Source organism: Anser cygnoides, chromosome Z, assembly GCF_040182565.1.
Source record: "Anser cygnoides isolate HZ-2024a breed goose chromosome Z, Taihu_goose_T2T_genome, whole genome shotgun sequence".
Classification (NCBI taxonomy): domain Eukaryota; kingdom Metazoa; phylum Chordata; class Aves; order Anseriformes; family Anatidae; genus Anser; species Anser cygnoides.
Window position 1 is genome coordinate 58,687,904 of NC_089912.1, and position 26,143 is coordinate 58,714,046.

At 46.1% G+C, this 26,143-nt stretch overlaps 2 protein-coding genes across 5 annotated transcripts in view; one reads left to right on the forward strand and one right to left on the reverse strand.

The window, feature by feature from the left end:
* Window positions 1–6,624: 6,624 nt before the first annotated feature.
* On the forward strand, window positions 6,625–14,399 carry SIGLEC15 (sialic acid binding Ig like lectin 15). The gene is made up of 6 exons (XM_048051432.2): window positions 6,625–6,783; window positions 8,634–9,017; window positions 10,948–11,304; window positions 12,268–12,298; window positions 13,470–13,601; window positions 13,700–14,399. The coding sequence occupies exons 1-5, from the start codon at window positions 6,675–6,677 to the stop codon at window positions 13,564–13,566; spliced, it is 978 nt and encodes a 325-aa protein (XP_047907389.1). The 5' UTR covers window positions 6,625–6,674; the 3' UTR covers window positions 13,567–13,601; window positions 13,700–14,399.
* A 2,274-nt stretch (window positions 14,400–16,673) lies between these two features.
* The window catches only part of EPG5 (ectopic P-granules 5 autophagy tethering factor), a 51,482-nt gene continuing 42,012 nt past the window's right edge, over window positions 16,674–26,143 (reverse strand). For 3 of the 4 annotated variants that reach the window (XM_048051429.2, XM_048051428.2, XM_066989100.1), the window contains 5 exons: window positions 23,734–23,976; window positions 22,781–23,000; window positions 21,131–21,346; window positions 20,082–20,196; window positions 16,674–18,603 (listed from right to left, as the gene is read on the reverse strand). In XM_048051429.2, coding sequence (XP_047907386.2) covers window positions 18,421–18,603; window positions 20,082–20,196; window positions 21,131–21,346; window positions 22,781–23,000; window positions 23,734–23,976 — 977 coding nt within the window. In that variant the 3' untranslated portion in view covers window positions 16,674–18,420. Of the gene's footprint in view, window positions 18,604–19,683; window positions 19,811–20,081; window positions 20,197–21,130; window positions 21,347–22,780; window positions 23,001–23,733; window positions 23,977–26,143 lie in introns of all 4 variants that reach the window. The other variant, XR_010828000.1, reaches the window with a different exon arrangement.

Here is a 26,143-nt window from a genome sequence, read left to right on the forward strand (position 1 = left end):
AAAGAAGTTATATTGTGCATTTGGATAAAAGAAACATTACAGACTGCCAGAGACTAAGAACCAAATAGGACAACAAAATCTTAAGTTTTTGTATTTTTTGTTTGTTTTTGGTGTGTGTGTGTGTGTGTTTGAGAAGATGCCATACTGAGTTTCAGTCTAAACAGGCTGGGTATGGGATTTGAGGCAAGGCAGAGTGTGGACCAAGTGAAAAAAGGTAGAGAGCTACATCCTTAACAGGCGAGTTTCTACTCAGCGCCACAGATCTAAGCTGAAATGCTTTCGAATCTGCTTTGAGTCTACAGGATGCAACAACGCAGAGGTGGTGTTGCCCAGAGCTCAGCCCATCCATCAGTCCACCTGCTTCACTGGCCAGGAGTGATGTGCTAAGGGAAAGTTCAGGACCTGCTGCTGATACCACGCGGAACGATGGAGGTATTGGCCCACACTGCGAGGGAATACGTCCCATCTTGGGGAATAGCCTTGAAGAAGCTTAAGTCTTTTAAATCACCATCTGTGCTCATCCAACAAGGACAGACAGAGCACATAAACCTCCACAGCCCCATTTCAGGGTACAGTAGGAACTGGGGGCTGGCAGTTCAAGTGCCTTTAATCTGGCACGTCACTCAGATTAGGTTAAAAGGCAGATCTAGTGTCTCCCTTTTGCCGGCTGGCTCACCTCCTTACTCAGATTAATTCTCACGTCACACAGAACAGACCTTTGGTACTGACCAGCACAGGGAAATGAACCCTGGGCAGTGCCTGCCCAGCTTGGCCAAAACCCCACGCGTGCCACTGAGACTCCAGACAAGACCTTTATCAAGGAGGTACCTGCACGAGCGCTCTGTCGTAGGAAAGACACTCATCGTTTGGCATTATTAGTTGCATGAGAGCATGTCTGGGGCAGGGGGAAGGACAGTCAGTGGTTAGTAAGCTCGCTTAGGTCTGGGGAGCACTGGGTTCAAGCTTAAAATTTTCCATCACTGTCTTTAAGCAGGTTCACACCTAAGAGGTTTGTGAGTCAAAGGTCTCTAAGGTTGTCACTCTGAAAGGTCACCTCAGGCATTTTGGGGCAATTAAATCAGGTGTACCCACACTATTAGTTAAGCTTAGGACCAAGCCCAGTGCTGAGGTGAAACAGTCCCACTTTAAAATCTGCAAGTCTATAACAAAAGGTTGGATTACCCTGAACTCTGGTGCTGCCTGAAGAAGATGTGCATGTGTTGTCATGGCCTCAGGCTCGTTCTCTCATATGGCTTTGACTTACCTTGGTACGGGCAAAGTTGAGCAAACCATGTCCCTGCCTGTAAGCACACAGCCCAAGCCCTATTCTTCCCGCTTGTGGCACAGAGGCTTTGAACAGCCAGCAGGGAGACAGAACCACAGGGCTCTGGGAAATCAGACCTGTTCTCCATCTCAGTACACAAAGAGGACTGTAGGAGTCAGACATCTCACCAGAGATGCTTCCTATTTCTTCCTCTATCCATGACATCCTTCCCATAAGCAGATGGGAGCTATGTTTTTGCTACAGCAATTGTGTGCTAGGTGAGAAGTACCCGAATACACACGTAACTTTCTGTAGCTGACATTCAATGGAGGTGACAGGGGGAGGTTCACCAGCACCCCCGCTGCTGCTCATCAATTCACTGCTGCAACTTCAGTGATGGAACAGCCCAAGATGCTGAGGTGACACTATGGCAAGCAGGAGAGTTTCCCAGGTCAGGAGCATTTGTAAAGGGCTAAGCCAACACCGTAGGCAAGCAACTGAACCTGCAGGACATCCAAATTGGATCAGCAGGAGCTTGACGCAGCAGTGACCGTGTTCAGCAGCGGTGCTCGGTGCCAAGAAGCAGGATCAGTGTCACCTGCAGGAAGGGTGCCTGGCTTGACACCCTCCACCCCATCTCTCCCTTTGCACTCCAGCTGCTTTGCTGTTGTTTTTTTTTTTCCTTCAGCTCAGCAAGGATCAAGCAGATGCACAGGAGAGATCCACAGCCCATGGCACCTCCAGGAAAGTCAGTGTGGCTCAGCTTTCTCCCTGCTCAGCTGGCAGAAACTACGAGGGAAAATTCCTCTGGGCCTCCAGCTTCACCTCCCAGCTACTTTGTATGTCCAGTCCCCTCGGGGAAGGGTGCCAGATTTGACAAAGCATAATGCTTTTGCGTCGAACGTGTACAGACTGGCACGCTTGAATGAAGAGGGGAAGGACTTGCAGATGCCGCTGTAGTAATTGAAGTAGAAAATCTTGGAGCTGGAATTAAGACTTGGGGGGTGGGGGGGGAACAAACGGCTCCAGTCTGGTCCTTGTAGCAGCAGGTACGTTATCAGCAAAGGCACACGTGCACCTGCACAGAGGAAGAGGCAGGAACATGGGGCCAGGAGCACGGGCTCTGCCGTGCCCATCTCCAGCTGCCTGAGCAAGCTGGGCACACGTCGCAACCCCAAGACCAGACGGGTGCTCCCATCACAGCAGCTGAATGCAGAGCTTGGTGCAGCAGCACGCAGGGTGGCCGGGAGCAGCTTCTTACAAAGCTAAAGGGCCCCATCTTCCAAAGCTGGCCTTCAAAAAAAACAGGATTATTTGAAAGGCCAGATTCAGCCGTAAAGGTGATGGGGACCATCAGGTGATGAAGAGCATGCCATGAGCTGGCCGTAACATAGGCAGCACGACAGACGTTTCTCTTTCCTTGGCTGAGGACTTGCCATTGGCCTACGTTTGATCGCTACATACTTAAAGTTCAGCAATCAGGCTATAGCTCAAGCAATGGACAATTTAACAGTGGGGAGTCCTATTGGGATGGAGGAATTAATGGGAGCAGGGGCGCGTGCTACCCCACAAACGCAAGTGGATAAACAATGCTCTGAGCAAGTGAAAGCATCAGTATTGCGCGCTATAAGAAGGATCCCAGACACTAACAACTCAGATGCTTCATTTGCAGCCATAAAGCAGGGGGCCACCGAGCCCCAAATAACATTTCTGGGTCGGTTGTCGAATGTTTTGGGCCGTCGGGTGGAGAACCCTGCCGCGCGGGGGATTCTGTTGCCACACCTGGCGACTGGAAACGCTACTGCAGGCTGTAGGAAATCGTCGTGACCTACGGAAACCGCTAACCCCACGATAACCGGTACGATGTAGGAACAGAGACCCACGAGATGTGGCTGTTGGCGGACGCTTTACCCTCGCGTGTCACGGTGGGGCTAGCACAAAAGGCCAATTTTAATTGTTGGGGGGCCGGGTCATCTCAAGAGGAACTGTAAAAAAAAAAAAATCAAGTAAAGAAAGATTGGCCCTCACAATGGCCTGTGATAGCCCCTGTGTTTAGTATTATAGGCGTAGGGGGTATGCAGAAATCAAAGCAAAGTGCAAAAACAACTGAGTTTCAAAGGGCCAGAAGGCCAGCTAGCCCATACTCCCCCTGTGTGTTATCAGTGCCTTGCACATTGTGGGGTCGAGATGTCTTAAGTCAGTGGGGCCTCGTGCTGCAGACGCGTTTTCATTAAGGGCCATTGACAGGCAGCAACCATCCAGCTAACATGGAAAAGCAAGCGACCCGTTTGGATTGATCAATGGCCCTTAAGGAGGGAAAAGTTGCTGCCGCTAAGAGAGTTGGTTAAGGAACAACTAGGAACAGGCCATATAGTGCCTACAACAAGTCCCTGAAACACTCCAGTTTCTGTGATTCTTAAGAAGGAAGCCTGGAAAGTGGAGATAGTTACAGGGCCGTGCATCCTTTGTCATGGAGTCCATGCGTTCAGGCACCACACCGAAGCACAGAAGTGGAAGAAAAGGCCCCAGGTAACAGTCTGTGAACCACAGGGCATCAACAGAAGCTGACTAGGACCGTTTCTTCACACCCAACCCCAGCTTGTGCCTTGCGAATCAAGGTGGCTTTGTGCACATCACGGCAGTTAAACAAATTACATTAGCAAAATGCTGCTCTGAAAGACAGGCTTGAAGTCGAATCACACTCGGTGATTTTATGCAAGTGTGATTGCCTGAAACATGGTGAACAACCCCACTGGTTCCATGCAAGAAGAAAACTGAGTCAAGCTCCCCTGCTGCTAGCACAGCTGCCTGAGAAGCGTCTTACAGGAGCGAAGGACAAGACACTGCTTTCCATTTTACTTCAGACTGGCACCTTTGCTGTGACCCTCTGAGAAAACCTAAATCACAGCCTGAGAGCAGAGACTATTGCTTGAAGAATTTTGGGGGGAGAAAAAAATATCTTTCATCTGCTTGGCTGTTTACCTGGGCTGCACACTCCTCAGCTAAGCGGAAACAAGATGCTGTATATTAGGGATGGTTTCTTATTTATGTATGTTGCACTGTCAGGGTTTTTAATAAGCCTAAGAACACTAGTATGACAAAAGACAATTGCAGTTTGTCTGCTGAAAAGTGTGAGAGAAAAGATAAAGGTATTCCTGGTGTCTCTATTTACAAACAAAGGTTCAGGAAGCCATGTAGCCTGTGCAGGACTCAACTCTATCAGCGCACACAGCACTCAGCAATGGACATCAGACATTGGTACCCAAGCATCAGACGAGTCCCTAGAAAAACCCATCCCAAGCATCTTAAGCTGGGCTACATCCTCATTTACACCACGGGCACAACCCTTGACTGCTGCAGACACTGTGCAATTCCAGCTGCCCAAAGCATTGACTCCTGACCACCAGGCATGTTCCAACACATGGCTTAAATACAAGAGGCTGCACGCACTCGTCATAGTGCACGTTGTCAGTAAAGTAAACAATTTTAGAACAAAAGAGCACTTTTTTAAAAAAAACAATGCAAATTAGGCTTGAGGAAATAATTTTTCAGAAAGGAATTTGAAAAACAAGTTTTTCCCCTTCCCCACGAAATTTCTCTGCATTTTTCGTGGCTGTTGTTTACAAAAATTTTTGTCTGTTTCAAATTGTTTTCAAACATTTTGGCTAAGGATTTTCAACTTCCTATTTTCGAATGTTAAGAACGCTTCCTTCCAAATAGCTATCTCAGGATGGGAAAAGAAAATCAGATAAACCCCAGAAGATTCATAAATGGTGCATCGATTTACCAGATATTTGCCTGGAAGAAGCTGGAGTAAAACAGGACTGAGGGAGAGGTTCATGCTGTCAACCGCAGCTACTCCTTACATCGATAATTTCTGCTCCACTGTAGCAACGTGCTTCACTTTAACCTTTTGCTTCGGTCCACTGAGACCCAGTGTGCCAAGAGCAGTGACACGCTTAGGCAGAGCCACAGCACCAGAAAGCTTACATCAAAGGGACAAAAATCAAACAGCATACGGAGAAAAACGGGGAAGGCAGAATAGGCATGTAACAGATGACATACGGGTGCAGGTCTCTTATTTACTGTTTCCACCTCTCACACCCTCAGGTTTCTCTGCCAACAGCCGCACTTATGGCAGCACTGTACCTTGATCCCTCTGCTCCAGGGGGATGTGCACGGGGACGGAGCTGGGCCCTGAGCCACGTGTTGAAGCAACACCATCATCCGCTGCGTAGTGGCAGGTCCAAGCCCCAGTAAATAATAGTTAGGCACTCTCCTCCAAGAAGTCCAGGAAAAGAGAAGTCACCCTCACTTTGCAGGCACTCGGAGAGCAACTGATTTTGATCAGAGCACAAAAAGGGTTCGGAAAGCAGCAAACAGGCCTTATCCTACCAGATCCCAAAGTCCCTTTCTGGAGGCATTTGCACACCAGGTTAGAAGGGAGCACACAGAGAGAGAGCAGAGGGGAGCCCTGGCATCAGTGCTGGGGGAAAGGCACCGGCTGTGGGCAGGGAGAAGGCGGCAGCAGCTGCAAGCAGCACCCTCTTACCTTGGTGCAGGGAGCCCTCCAGTGGCTGCACAGCCGCTGCTGTCTGCTCCCAAATCCTGCAGCTGATGCTGCCCCCGAGCAGGAGAGAGGCAGCAGGGCCCCACAATGAGGAGGGGCAGCCAGGCATCACCCCTTCCCCCGGCCAGAAGCAGAGCAGCAAACCTCAAGCTAAGCACAGACAGGGAATAAACGCTCCAAGATTCAACTTCACGTCACGGGGTCACTACCTGAAGCTGGGGCTTCGTGAGCCCCAAGCTCACGGACTAGCAAACCGCACAGCATGTTCCCTTCTGGGTTCAGCTTTTAACAAAGAGCATTTGTGCAAGGGTTCTGGGCAGGAGCTGGAGCTCAGCTTATTGCAGACGCAGGATGACAAGAAGGAGGGGAACGACTCGTGTCTCAGAGCAGGGTACCCGGGGACACTGCCAGACAGGTCATAACCAAGGCCCTGTGCCTGCTCGGGGTGTTTCACACCCAGGGATGACAACAGCCAGCAAGTACAAGGGGTAAAACACAGTTGGCTTGCAGCTTCCCTGTTGAACTGCCTTGAGTGAGGAGAAGGAAGGTCTTGCCACTACCCATTGCAGATTGCAAGGGCTTCCTGAAAGCCGGTCCCTTCCGTCCCATCACACACACAGAGCGGGTGTTTGCAGCCCCAGCCTGCGGTCCCCATCCCTTAGCTGGAAGATAACGTCCTGATTCCCTCTGCTCTCTTTTTCACATGACTGACCACAGAACTATTAATATCTGAACCCAGAGCTGGTTCAGCCGGACCACTCATTCCCTCCAAGGAGGGGAAAACCACAGCTTCTCCCATCCCTGGAAAAACCTTTCGGGACAGTGAGAGCAGCAGCTCAGATGCAGCAGAGACAGTCCTGGTTTGCTGATACACTCCCGTGGAGAACATCAACCAGCATGAGAGAGTTCAGTTTATCTCTTCTGTGCCTCCTTTCCACCTTCAAGAGGGGTGAGTTCTGAGCTTGCTACAGTTCCCTGTCTGGTCAGGGCTTTTCTTCCTGTTCTAGTCAGTGTGCCGGGGGAACTGCTTGTAACGAGCTCTGAGAACAGTACGTCCGTCACGTTGCTTAAAAGGATCTTGAAACGTCAGGTGCCTGGGTGAATACTGGAAAAACTCAAAAGCTTGATTCAGCAATTGTCAGAGGGGATTTTGGTCTGTATTGCCTGTTTTTTGTGGGTTTTTCTGGTTTGTTTGTTTGTTTTTTGTTTTGTTTTTTTTTTCCTTCTATAACTTGCGCAGGGACTTTATCCTCAACTAACTTTCCCCTACATTGCCCGTTGGATGCAGTATTTTCACCATCATGCAGAAGCACTGTTTCACATTCCTAAGAGTTGTTATGCAACACGCAATTTGCTCCAGCTCCACTGAGCACTTAAGCTCATGGTTAACTTCAAGGACATACTTAGTTCTATTAAAGTCAATGGAAAATGGAAGGTGGTTAAACATACTGTCAATTTGTTTGCTAGAGCAGTTATCGTCTGTGATGGTCTCTAGCTCTCAATCTTATTGTGTTCGTGACCTCAAATCCTTTCCACTGATGGCTAGCAGATTTGCTTACCTGACAGCTCCTTTTGAGAGCTACCTCTTCCAATTTGTGTAGGCTATTTGCTCATGACCTTGCCTGTTACTCATAAAGCAAGCTCCAGGAACAAATGGAGGCTGGATGAGTAGCAAGAGAAGGCTATAGAAGACCTGCCGTGCTGAAGCTTTAAGGTTAAATCATACTCCAGAAGCTGACTAATCCCTCCACGCATAATGCAGGGCCTTCAGGCAGGCTGTTTCAATAGACATAAACGGAGCTGGTGACACAAGAAGCACTTGTTGTTAACAGTATGTCTCATGTGGAAGGTGAGGGGATGTTTATGTGCCAGAAGACTCGTGTTCTTCGGTTAATGTAAAAAAAATGCAAACCAAAAAAGGCAGAAAAGCCAGAATCTGCAGTTCTCCGAAGCTACGGGGTTACAGTGACACGCTCAGGAGCTACCCAAGCCATGGCCAAGCAGCCACGGTTGGCCACATCTCTCCCCCAGGATGCCAGGAACACCGACAGCAGTGGCAGCCCTGGATTTGCTGTGCTCACAAGCCTGCCCCTGATCAGAGAGACGGGCAGAGAACCGTGAGGACTGACACCACCCAAAATACAGCTGACCAGTGGGGAAAAGAGATGAGTTTGTGGTGTCCGAATAAACAATGGGGAACAAGTTAGAAGGCAATAGAGCTCTTTGTTTTTACCAGTAGGAGTCAGGAGATTAACCTGACTGCTGAATGCCCACAGATCAGAGGGAGGTCAGCAATTTATTCACAGAAGGCCTTCACATTATTCCACAACTATTCTCAGCTATGGAGGGGAAACCTCCTGATCAAGTAAGCCACCCAGTAGGTTTTATAAGACAGGAATGCAGCCGCAGACATTCCTGAAGCCACAGTCTGGTGCTACAGCTGGTGTGACTAGCGATACAGTTGACAGATGTACATATCCATACAGCAAGAGCTGCCTACAAGCGCCGCTTGTTGATGCTCTTGGTTTCTGGGGAAGGGAAATGGATGAGATTTGAGTTCTCCCTACATACTTCAAGAATGAGGAGCATTCATTCAGTTGAAAGACACTTTCATCACCAGACAGAAGTGATCAGACTGGGTCTCAGTAATCACCTGCAAGACCTCTGCACAGGGAAGAATCCTTGGTGGGTCCAAGAGTATCCATTTTCTGACCAACAACAGAGCAGATGCAGAAAGGATGACCAGTGTCCCTCTTAAATACTGCAGATAAGTCAGCCTTCATCTCTTTTTGCTTGCAGGTGTGCAGTCCAATGGCTGGTCCATCCATGTCCCATCTGATGTTACCGGGGAGCTCGGGAAGATGGTCGTTCTGCCCTGTACCTTCACACACCCTTACAAAACCTTTGACCGGACCCTCACTGCCATTTGGAGGATCAAGGAACCTTACAACGGCACCGTAGTGTTCAAGTGCACCAGCCAGAGTGCCAGCGAGCTCTGTAAGACTGCTGTCAGCTACAAAAACAAGTACAAACTGTTTGGCAACCCCCGGCACAAGGACCTCTCCATCAGGATTGACAATCTGACCTGGAGTGACAGCGAGAGGTATTTCTGCCGAGTGGAGCTCTCCGGAGACATCCACGACAAGTACGAAAGCAGGAACGGGATAAAGCTGCATTTGATTGGTAAGAAAATCAGATTGGTAAGAAAAAGGAGGCAAAGCCAACCCAGAGGGAAGTTGGAAAGCCCCAGGATGTGGAAACTGATGAGATGGTAACGGAAGGTGACCTGAGATGTTCTTCCAAAGCATTGGCTTTTCTAGCTCCAGTCAGCCCAGGGAAAATTTATAACATTTTGGCAGGGAATCCTCATTGTAGTCTTCCAGTCTGAGATGATGCATGCAATGCAAGGAAGGGAATAGGAATAAAACAGCACAGAAACTGATAAGAAAATACAAGCACAAGCAGACCTGGATGGCAGCAGGGGCTTGGGAAGACAAGGTACCTGGCACCCATGTGCTATAGGTCTAAAATGATCTGGAGCAGGACAGGTTAAGTATAAACTGCCTGAAAACCTGCTCTGGTCAACAAAGATCAGACCTGGGAACTGGCAGTCCCCATCACCCCCTGCAAGCTCCTTGGTCTCACCAGATCAGAGGGCACAAGGAGGAGCTTCACTTCGCCTCCTCACAGTGCAGAAAGCCAACATGGCAGCAGGACATTTTGCATTCTCCGCTGAGAGAGAAAAAAAAAAATCAAAAGCCTGCCTTATTTCAGAGCAGCTCAGCATGGCAGACAGAGCAGAGCAAGCAGGGGTGGATTTCCTGCAGAGATCAGAGCTCTCCGCCTGTGCCCTCCATCCCCAGGGATCCCACAGCGCCGTGCCAACCCCCTGGGGCTGCGATGTGCTTTGCTTACAGCGAGCTCTCAGCCCCTCTCCGGGTGTGCTCACTGATCTAACGAGCGCTGGTAGATAGATGTACACGGCCTCAGGAACAGGCTCAAAACCTCAGCCAAGAGCACAGAGACAGGGTGTGCTGGAGGATTCTGCTTGTGAAGTGAAACTGCCTCGCAGCCGCCGTGCACCCCAGGCATCCAGGCGAGGCACAAAGATGAGCTCGGTTACTCCTGGGCTGTGCTGCACAGCCAGGGCTCTCCTGCACGTGGGGCAACTCCAAAATATCCCTCCATAGAGTGGCAGCGAGCTCTGACCCCCAGAGGCTGCCGGGAACGATAACCGGGCGCCACGCAGGTGTGGTGCCCAGGCTGCAGCCAGCTTTGGGAATGGGCCCCTACAGTGTAAATAAAGGGCAGGGGTTAAGTAATGCTTTAAAGGTCAGTTTAAACACCAAAACACAGGTCCATGGCACACACAACTAACGCAGCTCTCCTACAGATCACAGTCCTCCAGCCTCACCCCCTCCTGCATTACAACACTCCACAGGCCAGGAGGAGATGCACTGCGGGTGGTTGCAAGCTGTGCCTCTGCTGTCTCATCTGGCAGGTGGAAAAAAGCAATATTGAACACCTGCTTTTCCCCCACAAGGACATTCATTTAGCTCCCCTCAGTTTTCACAATGGCTTTGTGAAGTGCATGAAATAGGTCAGCAGTTCCAACAGGAGAGGACCGGTGGGTGAGACAAGCTTGGTCACGTTAGCCCCACTTCCCCAGCAGGCAAATCCAAAATCATGAGTTCAGGAGTAACTCTCAACTTTCTGCATTCCCCAAAAATGTTCTTGACTACCACTCAGTCACACAATCCCATACGCTACAAATACAGGATACAAATCAGCGGCCCTGCCCTAGTACCGGTATGCTACCTCAAAGCAACCACGGAGCTACACCAGCTGTTGGGTGGTCGCTACAGGGCTGGAGAACATCAAAAACAGGTTGTAGCAGAGAGCAGAAGTGGTCCTTGACATTGATTTGCCAAATCTGGCAAGTCTCAGGCACCAAGCAAAGGGTTTGCACCAACAGTTCCCTCCTTGTGTGGTCTGGAGGTCACAGACCAAGGCAACTGCCATGAGACACCAGCAGGAGGGCACCACGGTTGCCCTCTCCAGACGTGGCGTTGAAGCCTGATGTATTTTCCCTCTTCTGCCGTGATTTTCGCAGCTGCCCCCAGGATCATTAACATCACCGTCAGCTCCAACGGGGATCACACCTTCCAAGCCCGCTGCACGGCCGAGGGGGAGCCAGCGCCCACCCTGACGTGGAGCAGCCCCCACCACAGCAACCTCACCTCGGTCACGAGCACGAGCCACCGCGTCACCAAGGAGCTCCGGTACCTGACGCACGACGGCAAGTACACGTGCACGGCAGTCAACAGCCACGGGAGAGCAGAGGGGGCCGTCTACTTCTACAAGTTCAGAGCGTCCAACAGCTCCTTCTTCATGATCCTCATTTTCGTACCGCTGGGAATTAAGGTGCTCGTTTTGCTGGTGATACTGAGCCTCACCGTGTTCTCCAGAGGTACGCATCGCTGTCTCCCTTGGCAGTCTTTCTCCATCAGACTGGTAACCACAACGTGACGCAGCAGATAAAGTCAGACGTTAGGGTGCACGTGCTGGGGGAGGAGGGCGTCTGTTCTGTGATTATATTAGTTTCCACCCTAGAAAAATGGGGTTCATGACAGAAAATCTAACACACCAAGTAAGAGGGACCTCCTAGCTGGCCTAGTCACGGTGTGCAGACATGAGGTCTCACTCACGATGGCATCTTTAAACAGGCTGTGAAAGGCTAATAAACCAACAAGTGTGCAATTAGTAGAGAACCTGCTGCCTACAAAACCAGACCACTGTTAAGCAGACTGATTACTAACCTCTTCCGCAGCCCACGGGCAGGATCTGTCACTGCTGCACCCCACGCAATGGTTTGATCTCGTGTTGGCAACCTTCTTAATCCCCAGGGCATCTCCAACCGCACGCTTCCCAGCCATCAGTGAAATCCCATCTCCCCACTGTGCTGGGGCCACGAGAGCAGGGAAACCCCAGGGTGACGGAGATGAGGGTGGGAAGAGACCTCCAGAGGAGTGCCAGGGTCACCAGCTGCCAGCCCAGCTTCCCTGCTGAGCTCTGGTGCAGGGAGGAGGTGGCCAGGAGGTACCTCTGACTCCACATCCCAGGTCACAGAGACATCGTGTCGCCGTGACTTGATGTCACAGAGACAGGCTGATGTCAGCACCTTGTGAAAGCCACCGCTTGCCTCCAGCTGCTGAAGCCGTAAGATCAGCCAGAAACACTTTGCTCCTTATACTCCAGCACCTAACTCCTACCCTGGTGGAGGTGAACCCATAAAAGACCACAAAAAATCTCCCGTTCACCACAGTATCACGGTCATCATCTAGTGCAGGTTCCCTACAGCTCCAGGGCAGTCCTGGCTCCCCATCTCATCCCCGCTGCACTGCTAACCCACATCTCTCCTCTCATTTAACAGGTCCTTCCTCCGCCCCAACCAGCCTGGCCCGGTAAGCGCGTCCTGCCTTCTATTCATCTTACCCAGCAGGAAGGCAGAGATGGCCGAGGAGAGAAACGCAGCTTATTCTTGGTCTCGGCTACTACTTGGGGCCTGACGGCAGGCTCCCAGGACAAGGATAGGGCTGATGGCAAAGCAAGCTGGTGCGAGGGACCAAAGCTTGGGGGACCAACTGAGAACAGACTCAACTGATTTGAGGACAAGGAACGTGGAGAGACAGCGGTACATGGGTGCAGCAGAAGCAGGAGACGAGAAGTTTAGGTGGCCCACAGGCCCTGGGAGCGATAGGAAGCCACGTTAAACTAGAGAAAGAACCCCAGTCTCTGATGGGGCAGAAGGAGAGCCTATGTCAGAGCTAGTGAGTTCTGCCAAGTGTGGAAAAAGATAAGGGAGGTACCAAACAGCCTGCACCAGAGACAGCTCAGGTGTAGCAGGGCCCAGTTCTCTGCCTAGCATCCGTAACACGCTGCCACAGTACCACGGGCATTTCCCATCACCCAGCACAACGCTGCTCCTGGGGACTCCTGACAGCTGTAGTGACCAAGCTAGAGAGGGAGGGAGCAAAAAAAGAGAGACAACTCTTAGGTTAAACATACAGAAACAGCATAATTACATGTGCCTGGAGTTACTCCCTTCCAGCCTCTGTGGTGCCGCCGCCTTCCACCTCACCCAAGAAACATGGCCATCTGAGCAGGACATTTGAGCATGCAGCGTCAGGCTACAGCCAAAGAGGCAACAGGGAATTCAATCCTACAGCTGCTTTTGAAATCATTATAAGCAAAAGCATGGTTTTGCTGATATACGTGTCTAAACAATACTGCACCCTTGGTTGTGCTTGTACAGATACACGCATAGATGAAAGCTTAAAAACCAAGATCCTCCGTGCTCTGCAGGGACCCTTCTCAGGAGGTTTATCCCAGAGCCTCCTGAGGCTCTGAAGCAGCAGAAGAGCAGCAGGAGTTAGTGCTGAGGGCGCAGGGTTCATTCCAGACGCTTAAGGATGTAAAACACCGGTTGTATATCAGACACTGAAAGCCACCTGCTGCAGAAGGCAGGACCTGTACCAGACAGTATTGCGGGGACACTCAGAGCTAGCTGAAGCCACTTATAAAGCCTAGCACTGCCAGAAACGTGTCCTCACCTTTCTCTTCTTCCACCACCAGGCCACAGCAGCAAGACTCCACCTACGAAAACTTTGACCGCAGACACAGCAGCAGCCAGAGCTTGCCGACAGAAAGACCCACGGCACGATGCAGCTGAGCACCCGGGCTGTCCCACACACACCTCCTCGCACGGTGAGCTCCTGTCCCCTCTGTACAAAGCTGGACCGCCTTACGGCGCCTTTTCCTGCTGCATGTAAGACTGCTGTGGACTGATGCAGATGGTCATACAGGCCTTGCAGGTGCGTGTTTTCCATCTCTGCTGTGACTTACAAACAACAGAAGCCTCCAAAGGGAAGACAGATAAAAGAGGAGTGGAGCTGAAAGAACAGATTTCCATGAGATGCCAGTTCTAACCAACCTGCATGTTTCTAGCCTGCATCAGAGAGTGTTTAGCAAACAGATAAGTCTACCATTTTCTCACATTTTTGCTTTAGCATGTATCAAATGTTACTTCAAAAAAAAGTTTTCACCACTCCACTTGCCAAAACATGTGCAGATTCCTAGAGCCAGCAAGTGAATTATTTTATGTTTTAAATACCAGCTGTAAAGAAAAACACTACTGGAATTTGTCGTTTTTTATTATTGTTATCATTCCTTAACTTCCAGAAGAGTTTGTCTAAAACTTAACTTTCAAGAGGAGTCCAAGCAAAAAAGAAAAGAGGTTTTCAGTTAGCTGACAGAGCTGAAAGCGAGACATTCAAAGGGAGGTCTGTATTGCAACTCTGCTGTGGCTCCTGATAGGGGTACCTGGTACACGAGCCCATGTGCACACTAACAAAGCTCTGATACTCTGCAATAAACATGCTATGAAAACATTCCAATAAAACAAACTACACCAGCTCTGTTTGTATTTGTACATAAGTGCACAAATAGATACAATTCTGTAATACGTGCATGTACAGTTGATCCATCTTGTGTTTTTTGTTTTTCCCAGTGAAAACAGCTTCTCAATACAGATTTTTTTTTGGAAAAAAGACCGTATCGTATCTGTCTAAGCTCAAGGAGGTTTTGCTAATGAAACAGTTATAGAAGGAGAATGAGGAATTTTGAGGGGAACTGGAGGAAGTCAAGACATTTATGTTGTCTACTAACATTTTTTACCCCAGGGAAAACAGAAAACACTTTTTTCAAAAAAAAATATAAAATTACTTCAGAACAGCTTCCATTTCTGCATTATGTGAAAAAGTTCCTTTAAGGCCTGACCATGCACTTCTTAGTGACTTCACACCAGAATTTATTTCAAAGTCACTGACCCTCCCCAGCCACGTCTCCAGCCCAGCTGTCCATGTCCTCCAAGGCGAGGTGAACAGCCTCAGACTATGGCACAGGGTGGCACGAGGCAGCCTGGAGCTTAGTCAGGTAGTCAGAGGCCCAGGGCAAGGCTGCAAAGAACAACAGGCTGGCACAGAGAAGGAGAAAGAATGAAAAAAAGACAGACATGAACTTACCTTCAGGTTTGTATCATCAGATTCAGTGCTCTGTGAGATCACCCCAGTGCAGCAGCTCCAAAACTCTTCTTCTAACAGCCCTGCTTCTGCTAACAAGTGTTCCCAGCTCAAGCCTGCTACTGCACTGCCATCAAGCCTGGGGTCCTTCCACGCTCACCCCCTAGCCTGGGAGCTGAAGTTCAGCTCTTCATAGTATCAGTGCTGGGAAAGTAAAGGGCAACCTTACAAATGACTTGGCCAGGATAATGAGAGCGGGAAAAAAAAATCTTTTAAATCCCAGTTTTTAATCCCAGCAGTGGCAAAGCCGGGTTCAATAAATATAACATATGAAAAGAGGAAAAGGAAGTTACACCAGGCAGTATAGCTATAGACTGGTAAGCTCAGCGTGACAGGTTTCACAGGAAGCAAGTGACCTCAGAGATTGTAACTGGACAAACTGAAGTGAATTCCTCAGCCCTCAGAATTTATAGGCAAACATCGGAGAACAGAGAACCCATTTCTACCTGCGCCTGGGACTGAAGCTGGGCTGCAGGACTTTTCTCTTGAAAACTACTTCAGCACCAGCAGTTTGGGTCCGAACAGAAGCATCAAATGTCATGCCCCATAGCCACCTGGCATGCACAACGTGTGCCGCATTGCATGTTATCAGCATCCTACCCAGACCACTGCCAGCAAACTGCACCGAAAGGTGAGTTTAACAGCTGACACTGCAGTATCATCTCTTTCTACTGCAATCTACAACACGGAAAGCAGCAAAAAACAGTTTTTCTTCCACTGTCACCTGGTTCTATTTAAGGTACAAACAAGCAACTGTGCAATGTGGGGTAAGGGGAAAGATGGGAGATGCTGAGAATGCAGAATTCTTTCCAGTAATAAAAGAAGAAACAAGAAGTCAATTCTGTTGAGCACTATTCAGAGAACGAAGTCCAAGCCCTGAAGCACACATTTGTGACAGTGGATCTGATAGCTGATAAAAATGCAGCCCTGCTTTTGAGGAAAGCACGCGTTCAAGACTTTTACCACTACAATGTTCACTGAGAAGCCAGCACGATGGTTTGTCACTGACACACATAACAAAAGTATCAGCTCATCGAGTTTTCTGTTTCTAAAAACCTACTGCAGAATTATTCAATGTCTTAACCACGACGTGCACTGAAGTAAATCATTTCCACCAGGATTACTGGACCTAGATATGGAAAAAAACAAACCAAAACAAAAAACACCACCACCTCTAATATATTTAAGCAGTAAGTTCTTAAAGAAGCTGTTTCCATGGTCAGGACAAGCTGATGTGACATTTGTGTCAATGGCATTTGCTGACAGCAAAGCCCTCAGTAAGGATGCTGCACCACCAGCTCCGAAGGCACAGTTTTCCTCTACTTCCTTCCACACTATCAGCTTCTTCCTCATTTGGGACAAAAAACAAATTCTATTGTCTATTCTGGATCAGTTGTTGAGTGTTGAAGGAACAGAACCAGGGCATGTTCCTAACACAACACTGCCACAGAGGGCTGTGAAATTTTGGTAAGATGGCATCATCATTTCTGCCATTACACAGATGAGTTTTCCCATGGGCTCTGGCCACAAAAACAGACTGTTGTATCATGTACTTGTTAAATCCAGAACTCCCCAAACCTCCATCAACTGAGCAACTGCATGGCATTCCTCCATCATACCTTAATCTCCAAGAACAGGCATGTTTTATCAGATAGAGTCTCTTCCAGCAAGTTGAAAATATCATGGCATTTCTCACAAATTACTGATTTCTCATTTTTATTTTGCATGGTCTTTGCAGACATAGCATGTTATAAACACATTTGTAAAAACTTAACAGCTGAAACAACATCATCTTTTAAAAGTGCATGTCAAATACATGTATCCCCAACTCCTTCACATTTTTATACAACTGATCAATAACATATCTAATAAAACCAGTGCTTTTAAGTCTTTGGGCAGGCAGGAAAAGCAGCAGAACGTATTCTTCCAGGTGTGAATTTTCCAAGAGTCTGTTAAAGTCCATGCTGCGTCATGATCTGGTTAATATACAGAGAGATGTACATACATATATATATAAATATATATAGGCTCGCAGATAGAGCAAAGAACTAAGACCACATGAAGATGATGGTGATCTAATGACCCAACTGGATAGTTAGCAGGATTTGTCAAGAAGAGAAAGGTGGTTTGTTTTCCAGCACCAAAATCACAGTTAAGAGCAACACTGCAAAGCAATCCATTATTGAACAGACAGTAGGTAGTACACTTCCTTCCCCTGGGGACCCGAACAAATGTTTTAACATGCAGCCATGTTCTAAACAGAAAGGCACAATTAGTGCAGGAAGAGAAGCTATTGTTGATCCTTCATACCTTCATACAGGCATATAGATTGGGACTGCAGGACCTTGGGCACCTCAAAGAGATCAGTGATGAAATGTGACGAAATGGCCAACATTAGGCAAGCAACCAGGGAAATTCATTTTCTGCTGTCAAGGTGCAATAGACAACCCAACAAAACCAGTGATCATTCAGCTGAAACAACAGATTTACAGGCCCATGGTTCGTGCTTTGGTAATAGAATTTTAACAAGCGTCCACCTAATTAAATACAAGCTAAATAGCTTTTCACAGTGTCATCTAAAATCCTGCTATGGCATGCCCAGCTAGGAAGAAATGAATAAACTTAAGTGGTGTCCACTTAGTAAGCCATTATTTCCTAAACAACCAGATTTTCAGTTACACGTTATTATCTGACAAGAACATAACTGTTTCCCACACAGACTCTGGGGATCCAGAAAGAAAATCAGTCTTTAGGCATTGCCTGGCTTAAAACATGGCCAGAAATTACTTGTGTTTAATCAAGCAGTATGGAGGCAGACTCACTAATACTTAGAAAATCAGAAAAAGCTAAAGTCCTTTAGTTCAAATTTTAGTTTGTATTTACAGGTGTGGGAGAAGATTGTAGGCATGCCTTTTAACTAGAGTTCTGTGGAATATCAAAAAGTCAAAATTTAAAATACTATCTTTTCAAATACAGGAACTTCAGAAGTCTCCCAACACACACACACACGATTTAGAGGTATCCTGGTTAAGAGAGAGGAAACCTCTTTTATACACAACCCACCCTTCACTTCGCACTGGCTTAAGTGTTGACACTGAAAACGAAAAAGGCACAAAGCAAAAATGTAAGATGCTACAAGAAACAACGATGAGCTTTGCTGTCGAATGACTTGAATGTCGGTAACCTCCTCTCAGAGGCACACCATACCCAGGAAGGTATTCAACTGCTTTCAGTCAACAAAAACTGAGCAAATCCACAGGCCTAAATATCATAAGAGCTTTAAAGGAAGGAGAAAACCTCAGAGGGTAAAACTTGCCAGCGTGCAGATCCCATCCACACTTCTGACTTGGTTAAGTGGGACTCTGAAGGTAAAAATTACTTGTGCAATAACTACATGTAAACCAGAGGAATCAGCATCGCACGATGATTTTGTGAGCTCAGTGCCGCTATCGTATGCAGTCCAAATAATGCACTTCTGGGTACAGAGTGTTAATAAGGAGAGCCAAGAGATTATTGCCATCTTGAAGACAATGTTCTGGATGCTTGATGAACAGAGAAGCCTGGGAGAGCTGCTCGTGGTAATCCATGTATTGTTTGTTTGATGCCATAGATTCAAGAGCAGTCAGTGCCTACAGACAGAAGGGAAAATGCTGTTAGCTGTGTGTATTTTGGTCCATAACCAATCAGTTCATGAGCCACCAGAAGAACAACTCCACTGGAAGATCCTTATCTACTAGAGATCCTGGTGTATTTTGAACAAACATTTGTAAAGATACAGTCGCATAATTTTGCTTCAAGCCACCTCATTTTTCAAGCTGTCCCCACCCTAAGATAAACAACAAATGTTCTATTCAAGGCTTGCTCTGATTGTTATAAATATTGTCCTATATGTACTTCATGAACTGAAGACATCATTTTAGGGAAACCACACCAAAATACAAATTGCATCACACAACTATTCCCTTCAAGTTATTCTTGTTAAGAATCTTTGACTTATAAAAGTATTATTTTGCTCGCATTAATAATATTACAGAGACGACATCCAGTGTAAACTTATATGTAAATACCTATGCTGTCAGTACCACCTAGGGCAAACGTTGGAAGAATAGCTGAACAAATTTCATTTATTTCTGAGAAAAAAAGAACAAGTTATACCAAACAATTTATTTTGGTTTTGTTTCTAATCAACTCCTCATTCCTCCTTATGCACCTACTGAAACAATAACACGGTCAGTGCACATGACAAAGAAACAACGCTAATTTGCAATAGGACTTTTAAGCCCTGCCTTCACAAACAAGTGTTTGTATGAACACGCTCCTGCTTCACCACTTAAAGCAGGACAATCACAGCAGCATTACCTTTTCCATTTCTTTTAAATTCCTTGTACCCACTATGTTTCAAAGTTTCTGAACTCAGGGTTTACAGACAAGCTTATCTGCACCTTTTTAACATGCAAGATTAGAAACTAACATATTTGTATTAATGTAGAAGGTTATACAAACAATTTTCTAAACAAACAATTTTACTTGCATTCAGCCTAGGATCACTTTAGCCCAGGAGTCAGACACACAGTCCTACGACCACAATTTAGTAATTTGCCACCCATCAGCTGCACGCTGGTGTGCCAGCTCCCAGGTTCATGGCAAACAACACGGTAAAGCAGTGGTGCAGATTCCACACAAAGATGTTTCAAGACATTACATTTTACCTTGCACAAGAGATAAACTGGTACATATGAACTTTCACCCAGGGCAGCACAGGCAGGCCCCAGGAATGCTTTTAGACCCCTATACTGAACCTGGCCTCATCTCTGGCAAATTCCATGATGGTGATTGCTGCAAAATATAGCAAAACCTTACATGAGTTTGATACATTCCTTTCCTTGAGAACACAAATGAGAGCAATAAACTATTTCTGAAATTCAGAAATTCAAATGTAAAGCAGCAACAAGAAGAGACTGGGGGCATTTAGCAGCGAATAAAACCAACAAGTTGAGAGCATGGCTTGGTGGAAGCAATGCCTGCAGTGGCTCAAAAGCCTCACCCCACAAGCTGAGCTAGCACAGAAAGAGGACATTTCAAGAAGCCAATGACTGGCACACCCTACCTGCTGGGCCTTCTGCGACAGCTTTGGTTCTGACCCTGCTTTCAGGCGGACTTGACTCTCTGCAGGAATCTGCACCAGGAGGAAGGCAGACAAACTGCGGGCAACCACACGAAACCTTGAACAGGGAAAAAGAACAGAGAGAAGGTGGCATCAGGTTTGCAAGTCCTCAGCAGCAGATAAACTGGAAGTTCTGTCCCGTGAGAGATCTCTTGCATGAGTAGTATTGTGAAGCCTTTACAAGATCATTTTTCAATGCATTAAGAAAGCAGGATCACTGTAATATATACTTCATAGTATATCATCATATATGCTAGCAGGTAACGCTCTACCATACATATGAAATGTTACACGTGACCTAAGCTTATCTGCAGCCTTGACATCACATCCAAAATGCTCCTTCTTTCATTTTACAGCCTTTGAAATACCCACATCATCCAAACCAAAAACTGACTTGAACATGATTAAGATTCCAGAGCAATTTCAAAAGGATGGCACCCCAGCAGGCCTTAAACAACTTTTTGTTTATGAAGTATTGTGCTCAATTGGTGTTCCATAAACATTTACATATTTTTCCTTTTTTTTTTTCCATGCCGAACTCCACTTTGATACCTAAGAGACAAAGTTTGTCTCTCTTCAGAAAGGAAAAAAGTAACAAGCAAGCATACATATCTTTGAATTTCTCTTAATATTTTCCAGCAACTGAAGGTTCAGATAGAAAAGGCAACATGCATGTGATCATTGAAAATTCCTGTGATGTCAACCAGAACTTCACTAGAAACGGACATTAAGCCGGAATCCCAACTGCACTTTCTTTCCTGTTCCACTATAAACTTTACAGAAGTTCACATGCATTTCTTAACCACATTCAAACACTCACTACGGTTTTTCTGTGATGGGTCCATATGACATTACAGATGTGGGAATAGCTGGAATTCAGAACAATTGACATTGCCCTGTGCTGCCTGGATCCAGGCTGCAGGTCTTTTTTTTTTTTTTTTAAGCGACAAGTCATCATGCATGAACTACTTTACTGCACCTCTAACCCTTACCTGGGTGACAAAGGAGACCTCCTGCCTAGCCCAATAGCACCAAGTATTCCAGAAGTCAGTCTCTCCTCAGCCAGCTGGCTCTGCCTGCCCTGGATGGACAGCAGTGTCCGAATGACAGATTCGATCAGAATGGCATCGTCCTGCTCCATCTGAATCAAGGATAACTGCATAGCTTTATGCCACCAGAGAAACAGCTTCGCTTCTTCCTTTGCTGAGCTGTAGGTTAAGATTTAAAAAACAAAACAAAATATAGATTCAAAAAGTCGGAAGCATAGTTTAAGAAGTTTGTGCCTCTCCCCATGAGGCCTATGAAGAATTAAGGTAGTAAATTAATGACAGCTAATCTTACTATATCAGACCAGCATAACTATGTAATGCCCCGTTATTACACTGACGTAACCATTACTTAACGGACTTGATGCTAACATCAGCTAGCAGGTTTCCACTGCCTGTAAGATAACAACGCTTCCTTTTAGCCTTTAAATCTAAGAATGAAGATATTGCATCCATAACCGGATTTAAATCTTTCTAAAACTCGTTATAAAGGGTATGTACTTCGGGTTTGTCTTTCCTTTATTTACCAGACAAAAAAATTAGGAAGCACTAGCTATTGCTTCCACAACAATTTAGACTCTCCTCAAAAAGGAAACACTGAGGTCTTCTGTTGAGCAAAGCACAAAGTCAAGCTTCCCCTGAGGTATTTTTAACCTTTTCCCAAACAATTTGCAGATTCAGTTTAACTTGAACTCAGACTTTCCACACATAGCACTGGCACGAGTTTTCTGCATCAGACTATCCTCAAGCTACTCTACCCAGTCATTTCCCATCCCAGACACCATCAGCTTTGATGTTTAGGACAAGTTGTAATTTGCCCTGTAAGGTGGCTCTGCTGCCTTCTTTCCACTTTGGTAATAGTTTACTACAACTATATGGTACCCGCAACAGACAAAGCACTCTTTGAATTTCAAGAAACAAGAGGGAATGTGTACTTTCCCAATATGTTCTTTCACGGAAATAAATATTATCAACATTAATATTAAAAATATTCATCACGTTAGCTAAATTCCAGTAATTTCAGCAGCAACTGTATATACAGTTGTTATATACCATACCGTATTATTGTTTTAACCCCACAGCTACTTAGAGCCCTCTGTCCTTTCCTCATCAGAAGCCAACCACCTAGTAAGTTGTTTTACAGCAACGCAGACCTCTAATTTTGGGCACCCCACCAGATTCACTGGGTTCATATTTGGTTCTGAGCTGCTAACGTTTTTACCAAGCTTTGTGTGTTCCACTGAATATTTAGTATGTAACTCATCCCACCTAGTGGACATCCTCGGTAGTGGAACCCCCAGTGATTTAGGATTTGCTTGAAATATTTTGATCCCAGCACAAATCCAGGCTGCCATTGAAATCGAGCTTCTCCAGCTGGACACCAAGCAAAACTGAACAGAAGCGTTCAACCAAGTAAAATATTAATATTCACCAACCCAAACCATTCTGTGATTCTACTGTTGGCAGGAGGGGTGGGCAGACTGACAGCGGCTATGGAAGGACTGGCCATTTCACTCTGCAACCTGATTATACTGGCTACACAATCATGGCCTTATTTAAGAGTCAGTGCACATTCAGAAGCTTTGAGGTCTGTACCTTGGATACACTTGCTCCAGCCACTTGCTGATAGTTATCAGGATTTTCATTTCATTGCTAAGAGTTTGGTCAGAATTTAGGCTTTGCAGCAGGTAGACATACAGGGTCAAGTAGCTTCCTAAAGACAAACACTCCTGCAGGAATTCTTCCATGGTTAGTTCAGGAACTTGGAGGGATGCAAGTATAGGGCCCCAGCCTAAATCCTGGTAGTGAAGAAAATCTATAAAGAAAACAAAAGCATCCGAGTAAGCAGCATTTGGCAAAACCTTAAAACTGAAGTGACTTTACTGTGTTCCTTTAATTTACAGAACTCAGGCAGTTTTAGCTTTTTTTCCAGTTATTAGTTTGACATTCAACTGATGACAAGAAAAACTCCAATTACAGAGCACCCCCTTGAGGTCAAGGTAAAAAAAACATTTTCCCAGTATTAAATCAGGATTAAATTCTATGATTTTAGCCGATAGCATTTTAAATATTTCTGTTAGATGATGACAGAATGAAAAAGATCCTTGTGGAACTACAATACTGATTTATGTAAATAGAAAAATACACTACGCCACAATTTATTTTCCCTATATTAGCCTTCTGAATGGGACGCAAACTTCTGTTTCGTTCCCTTGGGATGACTTTTTTTTGTAAAAACGATCCAGAAACTACCCTCCCCTTTAGCTGAAAAAATGGCAACCATTACATACGGCATATGGGTCTTGACATAGTCACATACGCTTCTTAAGAAAATACACAATTAGAGCAGCTACCCAAACCACACACTACTGCACATACGTATGTGACACTTGGGAGCCATCGAATACAAAGAATGGAGACCTGATTGTGAAAACCAGATTAAGACCCAGTCCCAGCACTGGCCAGTGCGAAGCTATTAGGATCCCAGGTGATTCATGTTCAGTGGGCACCCAAAGACCGATCAATGTTTTCATAAGACACGCTCCTACCTCCACTGAAGTAAGAGGTGATACACGCCTCTGTCGTCTCTGCCATGTGTCGCACAGAGGCCAGGCTCTGACAGGCAGCTGTGAGGAGGGGCATGGCCAGCAACCCGTGCACTTTACTGTCGATCCATTTCCGTAAACTCCCCCGCAGCGACTCAGCTGTTGTAACACTGGAATTGTTCATCATCATCAGTGTTTCTGTAAAGAGACTGCTGAGGGCCATGTGGCGTGTTTGCAGATCCATATCTAGAGGACAGAAATACAAGAATTATTTCAGTAATTAGATACCAGAACCTAAGTGACTTGAATTCAGCTTCATCACTGAACACTTGCTGTAAATACTGGGAGAGGTCTCTTGCTCATTAGACACCTCATTTCCTTGTCTGTACTTCCGAAGCTACAAAAAGACACTCATTCCTTGCAGTATCTTCCCTTGCTAAGTTAATTCATAATATTTATTAAACACAGCAGAGTAATTGAAGCCCATTTTTCCTTTACAGTCTTTTACCACGGCTATGGGCAAATAAAATGAATGATAAAATACATTTATAATCTCCAAAGAAAACTTGAGTAAAGCACAATTTAAAGTACAGACTAGAGTGAAACAACTGAGATTTTAGTCGATTCAATTTGAAATATAATCAAGATGAGCCTTGAAATGTTGCAATCCCCTTTTGCATTTTCCAGGAGTCTAGATTTCCTGCTAATTGCTGCATTCAACCCCAGAGCATTGTTTTGAAACCATCTCTTGTAATTGCCTGAACATGCTATCAAGAGCCACTTGAAACACTACGCTCAAAACACAAACTTCTCCTGATCTTAGCTCTTAAAAGCTGAACTGAAGAATAGGCTTTATTTTGGGAAAAAAAGTCCCCATTGTTATAAATGAAAGTTTCCAATCAACATCAGGCATTTTAATAACGAAAAGCTTATAAACAGATATGATGACGAGTTATGCACAAAGAAGGATTAATCATAGGAAAAACACTGCCAAAAAAGACTGAGACCTCCACATTTGCAGATATTTAGAAGCTGACCAGACAAGGCCCTGAACAACGTAATTTAACTTTACCTCCTGTTTTGAGAAGGCTGGACCTACAGGCCTGCAGAGACCCCTTTCAAAGGAATTCTGTCTTAACCTACCTATTAAGAAAAACAATAAGCCTTCCAAATCATCTCTCTGCACAGCCCTCCAGAAAGGTAAACATCTATCACAGATGGACTGAAAACGATGATGCCAGGAGGTTAACTGACTTGCCTAAGGTCACTACTAGTTTCACAGCCAACTCCTACTCCACAAACACAGACATCAAACACCAGGGCCTACCAAATTCCTTGGGCACTGCCCTTGTGAGAAGCCCAGCTTTCTCTTCTCCAGCTGCTGTCAGGACACTGCTCCAGAAACCTTCCCCTGCCCCCTCCAAACCTAACATAGACACCAGATCTGATTTACACCACCGCTTTCCTGCCACCCTGAATCACTGATCCTACTGCACCCTGCAGCCTGCTTGAGCTCGGTGAGCACCCAGGCGCATTCTGTCCTTCAGCCACACAGCATACAAACTTGCACAGCAGTTCATGAAACAGAGCTGCTCCTCTTATACCAGAGCTCCTGCCTCCAAAATTTCTCAGCTATTACGAGTGTCAGCAGTGACAGGCAAGCCCTCATTTTATTGCAAGTCATAAAGAATTTTTCTGACTATCAGGCTGCCCTAAAGAGCTTCCCCAAGAGCAATACAAAAACTGAAAAATGGTCATCAATGTCACAAATTTTTGGATAGTTACTGTTAACTTTTGTTGGCACACTGTGTGGAGGTCATAGAGACATGATTACTGACAAGTATTTCAGTGTGATGCAGTCAGACAGCTGAGGTGACCTGAAATTCTGTTTTGACAACGGAAGGTCAGAGTGGTACTGGTACTAAAAACTGGGATCAATATGAATGCTGCGGATGCAGACACACCACACTACCAGTGTACACCAACGTAATTTCCCTACTTCCATACTGCAAGTTATCCTGATAGTGAAATGTTTTAAAATCCATTCTTAAAATGCCATCCCTCAGGGCTCAGTGCACGTATTTGTGACATCTTTACTTTTTAAAAAAAACGCAGTGTCAAATAAAGAGATTCAGAAACTAGAATAAACTAGACAGCAAAGAAAAGCCGCCCCACACAAAATCCTCTACATTTACCAGTTTTACTTACAACATAACCCATTTTTTTCCCGTTGGTACTATCACTCCTGACAGTTCTTTGAGGGTAACAATCCTATTTTTGCTTTATGCCCATTTATCACACACACACACCCATCAGAACAACATGCCCTGACCATAAGGGAGATGTTATGGTAAGGCAAGTAATTACACAGTCACAGAAGTTCAAAAATCCATGTGCTAGAATAAAGGATCTT

Coding starts and splice junctions, on each gene's coding strand:
- SIGLEC15 (XM_048051432.2), top strand. CDS start 6,675: ATGCAGCAGAGACAGTCCTGGTTTGCTGATACACTCCCGTGGAGAACA. Junction 6,784..8,633: donor CCTTTCCACCTTCAAGAGGG/GTGAGTTCTGAG, acceptor TTTTGCTTGCAG/GTGTGCAGTCCAATGGCTGG. Junction 9,018..10,947: donor GATAAAGCTGCATTTGATTG/GTAAGAAAATCA, acceptor TGATTTTCGCAG/CTGCCCCCAGGATCATTAAC.